This window comes from Myotis brandtii, unplaced genomic scaffold (genome assembly GCF_000412655.1).
Source record: "Myotis brandtii unplaced genomic scaffold, ASM41265v1 scaffold680, whole genome shotgun sequence".
NCBI classification, from domain to species: Eukaryota; Metazoa; Chordata; class Mammalia; order Chiroptera; family Vespertilionidae; genus Myotis; species Myotis brandtii.
Genome location: NW_005370658.1, coordinates 485,586 through 491,321, shown reverse-complemented (window position 1 = coordinate 491,321; position 5,736 = coordinate 485,586). Strand labels below are relative to the sequence as shown.

The following is a 5,736-nucleotide window of genomic DNA, read 5'->3' as shown; positions in this document are numbered from 1 at the left end:
GGGAGGAGGCTGAAGGTGTGGTGGGGGCTGCTCCCCTGCCTCCTCCTCCTCCCACCTCGGGGTCAGACCCGGGGGTCACCGAAGCCCATTCTGGGGACCTCGCCTTCCGGAGGTGGGGCGGGTGCTCCCCGCGCCTCTCCCCACACCTGCGGCTCCTTTGTCCTCCCAACGGCCCTCGCGGGGCCAGCGCTGGGGGAATGATGAGGACTTTCTCCCCTGGGGTGGAGCCAAGCCAACGACAAAGGCTCCCAGGAGCACTTCCAAACCTGCAGCTCCTCCGGCGGAGCTGTTCCCAGGCGGACCCCAGAGGAGGAACTGAGGCTGGGCGCTCACCCCCGTCTGAGCCAAACAAATCCACAGCCAGAGACTGGAACATGGTGCCAAGAGGGGTCCCAAGTTTACCTGCTCAGCTCCCTGCCCCCCACCCCCGTGGGGCCCCCGCCAGAACGGAATCTGTGGGTCAGGTGCAGCCGGGTGGGGAGAACCTGCGTGTTCCCCAACTGCGCGTGGCACGGTCCCCAGCAGCGTCCCCCCAAACCTACGTGAGCTGTGAGAGCCCTCGCTCTCCCAGACTTGCAGGGGGGACTTATTTCTTAATTTCATTCACCGATTTTACAGAGAAACACGGACCTGCTGGGACACCCATTCACGAGTGGCTTCTTGTCGGAGTCCTGACCTGGGATGGACCCCAAAACTTAGGCGTATAGTGATGACGCTCTACCCAACCGAGCCAGGGCCGTAGGGGAATTTCGAAGGAGTCAGAGCGCCAGGGCGCCCAGACGGAAGTGGACTGGCTGGGAAGAGGGAGCCCAGCCCCTGCCGCCCACGTGGGAGCCGGTCGGGCCGGTTTCTGCGGCCCCAGGAAGCCGCCCCCAGCGCCTGACCCTTCACCCCACCCCTCCCCCACCAGGGAAGAACACCAGACAGTCGACTTTGCAGTTAAATGGTCTTTATTTTCGTATCTGGTCTCTCTAGCAAAAGGCCAGACAGACAGAGTTAAACAGAACCCACCAGAGTAAATAGGCCCTCGAACGCACTGGCTAGAATCTCCCTCCCCAAGCCGGCCCGGTCTCAGCAGCACCTGGGCCCAGCTCGGCCTCACAGAACCGCGGGCACCCCTTCCCCCACTCGTGTGACTCAGACCAAGGTCTTCTGGGTTGATGGTCTGTGCCCGAGGGAGGGTCACGCTTCAGACCGTGCGCACATCCCCACCTCGAACGCACCGAACGAGTAAAAAATTTAGCCTGAAATGAGATCCGTTCCCCCTGCCCCGAAGGCACAGGGGTGCGGGCAGAAGCGCGGGGGCTGCGCCCCAGGCGGCCCACCTCCCAGGCCCCACACCCACGCGAGGCGACAGGAAGCGCCCCACGCCTGCCCGTGACGCAACGATGACCGCTTGCATAAGCATGTCCCCCGAGGGAAAGAGGGCGCCTGGGCGCCGCTGGGAACGAGGACACCGACTACCGCAACACCTCGAAAGGGCAGCACAGCCCCCGGTGAAAATAAAGTCCGACCCCGAGGAGTGTCAGGAACCAGACCGCCCTCACCCAGTCCCGGGGGACGGGAAGGCCACGTCCCCGTCGGTTAAGCCGGCACCTGTGGGCGCGGCCGGGCTCGGAGGAAGGCGCCCCCGCCCCGGCTCAGGTTCCTTGGCGCCGCCACTGCACACGGTGGCGACAGCTTCTCGGGCCGCGGCTCCTCTCCACCGTTTCCGCGGGCCTGCCCCGCGGGGGCGGCCTGGCTTCGGGTCTGTGTACTCGGGCCGACGCTCCGGCCCGCGCTCTGGACTCCGGCAGCGGCGCTCGGGGGCCTCAGAAGGCCACCACGGCCCGGACGAGCACGTTCAGCACGCTGTCCGCCGAGCGGCAGGCCGGCTTCGCCTCGCAGGCCGGCGGCGGAGGCGCTGTCGGGGGCGCGGAGGGGCTGCAGTTCAGGAGGCCGGAGAAGCGCCTCTGCAGGACGCGCGCCAGATTGGGGAAGGCGCCTTCCGCTTGCGCGGGAGGGGCCTGCAGGCGCTCGGGGACCTCCGCAGACTCCCCTTCCTCCGCGCCCTCCTCGTCTAGACGGGCTTTCTTGCTCGGGACCAGTCCGGCATCCCCGCCGTCGCTGAGGCTGCTGCTCCGCCGCTTGCGGCTGACTTTGGCGGGTCTCGGGGCACAGCGGGCAGGGGTCTCCTCGGCTTTCGGCGCCTCCTGAGTGTCCATGGGCTCCGGGCAGGGCTGCTCACCGTCGGTGGACGCTGCTTCCGCTGCGGTTTGTGCTTCCCGCGGAGGGTGCAGGCGAGGGTCGGGGGAGCGGGCGACTGGCGAGGGCACCTCGGGCGGCTCGTGGGCTTCCACCTTGGCCGAGAGGTAAAGCTCTCGGGCGCTACGCATGACCAGAGACAGCTGCAGGCTCCGGTGCAGCCGCAGCCCTCCGCGCTGCATGCGCGAATGGTACATTTTCCACACCGACAGGGTCATAATGCGTTGCGCCTCCTTCTGCACCTCCATGGCGACTCGACGGTGGGGACTTCCCTGCTGAGCAGACGCACTTCGGACTGCGCGCTGGCTCACGCTTTCTCTGCTCACGCCAACCAGCGCCGAAACACCCCTAGAACGCTCTGCCCCGGCGCCCGCCACCTGGGCCCATTTGTACCCGGAGCTACGTCACCAGGACGCCCCGCCCAATCAGAGAGCTGCATCGGGCTTTCCACCGCGTTGGGGCCAGAGACTTCAGCCTTAAAGCGACAGGGTGGAATTTACCGGACAGACAAAAGGGACACTAGCCCGGACGCGGGGGAGCCTTCCCCGGGACCCTGAGCACTTGGGGTGGTCTCCTTTCTCTGCCCTCGCCGCCTCAGTGCGCCCGCGCGCAGCCCCCGGGGAGCGGGGCCGAGGGTGAGGCTCAGGGCCCACCCACGTGCTAGAGTTCGCTGGCCCCCGCAGGTCGTAGGCGGCTGGTTTTCCTTCGCTCCGGGGAATACCCGGGTTTGAGCCCGTACATCCCCCGTGGGCACAGTTCCAGGCGTTCATTAGTGTTTCTTGAACCAATAACAATGCTAACACTAACTGGTTAATACACAACTAACTGATTAATACGTGCCAGACGCTGTTAAAGGCTTTCCTTTCATAAAGATCTCCTGGATCCCTCACGGACGGTACTGCTGTAGTACTTGATTTCTTCACGTGGGGAAACCGAGGCTGACGGACTAGTCCAATATTTGCTAAACGAATAAATGGGCCAACTGCAGCGAAAGGAGGCCTTCGCCTCTATAGCATCTAACCCACGCCAGCCCTCCTCACTTCCCCTGCCCGTAAGCGGAACAGGGTAAGCTGGCTGGTTCGGGGCTAAGTTGCCAGCTGCACTGGCGGCGGAAGCCTGCAGATCTGAGCGCATCCCAGGCTGCCATCTCTGCTCTCCGCACTGAACATCCTCCCGGTTTCCTTCGGCACAAGCTCCACGCAAGGTGGAGGGCCCGGCCACACGACATCCGGTTGAACTCATGGTTGCGGCCCCTAAACCACCGGGCCGCGCTCTGCCTCTGCACCCGGAGGCGCGGTTGGGGTAGGAGTTGAACACCGAGCAACGCAGAGAGAGGGCAGATAGAGAACATCGACCCTACCCTCCGCCACGCGCTGCCTCTCCTAGAAAACCTACTCCCAGTTCCTCCCCTCCAAAAAGCTGCAACATTGTTTGAATGGCTCCATTCATTCGTGGTACGGGCACTTTAAGGGGAGGCTCCGCCCGCTCGACTGGAGCGCAGAGCCTTCCCGCCACAGGGTCCGCGCGACATCCAGACTAAATTTGGAAGGAATGACGTAGGGCAGGTGGCCGAGCCACTTCCGGCTGCCCATATAAGGACAGGGGCCGGGCTCTCGGTACTGGGCCATAGCCGGCTTTTTCCGGCCGGGCGTGGGCGGGGCCTGGCCTCCAGACACGCCCTCTTCCTTTCCCCTCTCCTGGCTGGGGCTGTCGGGAGCCCCCGGCTTCCGGACCGGCGTCCAGTGGGGCCGAAGGGGAAGGTTTCGCTTCCTTCCCGGGAGGCCAGGAAGGCGTGACGCCCCTCCGGGAATGCCCCCTGGGCGGGTTGGGGTGATCTCAGGGCGCCCACTGACGCCATCTCCCACAAAGACCTTGCCTGCACTCGGGGCGGCCCGGCGAGGGCCCCTTTATCCCCGTCTCCCCAGTTATTTCTCCCCACAGGCCCCCTCCCAGGTATTACTGCTCCCCCCACCCCCAATTAATGATCTCATGCACCCACGGAGGACGCTCAGGTCCCGCCCCTGCACCTGGGGGCTCAACAATCCCTAAAAGACCCCGAACAGCAACCGTCCCCATTCAGCGGCCTTTCCTGCCACACGCTGCGCTGACCGGCTGAGAATGTCCCCCCACGCCGGCACCTCAGAGACCCACAATGACATCCCCAACCCAGGTACTAACGCCAAAACCCCACACAGGGGCTCGGACACAGGGGCGACCCTCCGAGGACTTCTTCAGGGATCCCGCCCACCGCCCAGAGGGAGATCAGGACGTCATTCAGGCGATGGCTTCCCCGCACCCCCCAAAAAGTGCTTTCATGGCCCCACAAGGAACGCCCCTGCGTGACAGAGACTTTGAAAATTCCTCCCCAAACATTCCTGGTCTCTCCCCAGACGGAGACCCCGCACGCAGAGGACTGCTCTGCTCCGGAAACAATCCTCAGAGCCACCCCCGCACCCTCCCGCGACTCCCAGGCTCGCACCCAGTAAGACCCCATCCCCCCAGGAGCATCTCGGGGCGTCCACTAGCGGTCATTCCGCCCCATGGGGACCTCGATGTGCTCCTCCTCAGCAGGAAAAAAAGAGGAGAGTGAGTAGAACTACCCACAGAACGCCCGCACATCCGCCCGCCCGCAGGAAGGCGGGGACGACCGCCTTTCCCCCAGCCCTTCCCAAACCTGCCACTCCCGACCCCGGGCTGGGACATCTCCCCGCACAGGATGCGGGTGCAGGCTCCAGGAGCCCGTTAAAAGGGTCTACGAATCGAGCGAGCCCCTTCCCCAGCCACAATCTCGTCTGATTTCTGGGAGCTTATTATTTTTTATTTAAAAAAATATATATTTTTATTGATTTCAGAGAGGGAAAGATAGAAACATCAATGATAAGAGAGAATCATGGGTCGGCTGCCCCCTGCATGGCCCCCGCTGGGGATCAAGCCCGCAACCCAGGCATGTGCCCTTGAGGAAATTCGAACCTGGGACCCTGCAGTCCGCAGGCCGAAGCTCTATCCACTGAGCCAAACCAACTAGGGCTGAGAGCTTATTATTATTTATGTTGCCGGGAAGGGAAACTGAGGTTGCGCAGCAACAATTCAAGGGGCTGGGTCTCGAACCCCGAGATGCCGAGTTCAGACTCCAGCCTGGTCAGGCGGAACTACGGAACGGCTGGGAGCGGCGGGAGCGGCGGACGCGAAGGGCGGAGGCACGCGCACGGAAAGCCGCCTCTGCCCACAGCCAAGATGGCCGCGGCGGCGGCGGGAGCTCTGCACTTCCGGCTTTTGGGGCCTCTCTCTCTCCTCGTGGCCCGGCTCTCGATGGTGGCTTGGGTCACGTGACGGGGGCGGGGGGTGGTGGCGCGTTCTCCCCCGCCGCGAGGAAACCAGCTCTCCAGGCCCGGAGGGGAGGGGGCTCGGTCTCCCACGGGGGGCGGTGACATGTCTCTCGAAGACCCGTTTTTTGTAGTCCGAGGGTGAGTGACAGCGATGGGGGCGGGCAGG

General features: G+C 64.3%; 2 protein-coding genes across 4 annotated transcripts in view; one reads left to right on the top strand and one right to left on the bottom strand.

Moving 5' to 3' along the window:
• Positions 1–932: 932 nt before the first annotated feature.
• On the bottom strand, positions 933–3,647 carry IER2 (immediate early response 2). Its single transcript, XM_005881584.2, has one exon. It carries the CDS (start codon positions 2,490–2,492, stop codon positions 1,812–1,814), a length of 681 nt encoding a protein of 226 aa, XP_005881646.1. The 5' UTR covers positions 2,493–3,647; the 3' UTR covers positions 933–1,811.
• A 1,619-nt stretch (positions 3,648–5,266) lies between these two features.
• Positions 5,267–5,736, top strand: part of STX10 (syntaxin 10) — a 10,948-nt gene continuing 10,478 nt past the window's right edge. Inside the window, exon 1 of one of the 3 annotated variants that reach the window (XM_005881580.2) lies at positions 5,267–5,708. In XM_005881580.2, the coding sequence (XP_005881642.1) occupies positions 5,674–5,708 (35 nt within the window). In that variant the 5' untranslated portion in view covers positions 5,267–5,673. The remainder of the gene's footprint in view (positions 5,709–5,736) is intronic. The other 2 variants (XM_005881579.2, XM_005881578.2) reach the window with 2 other exon arrangements.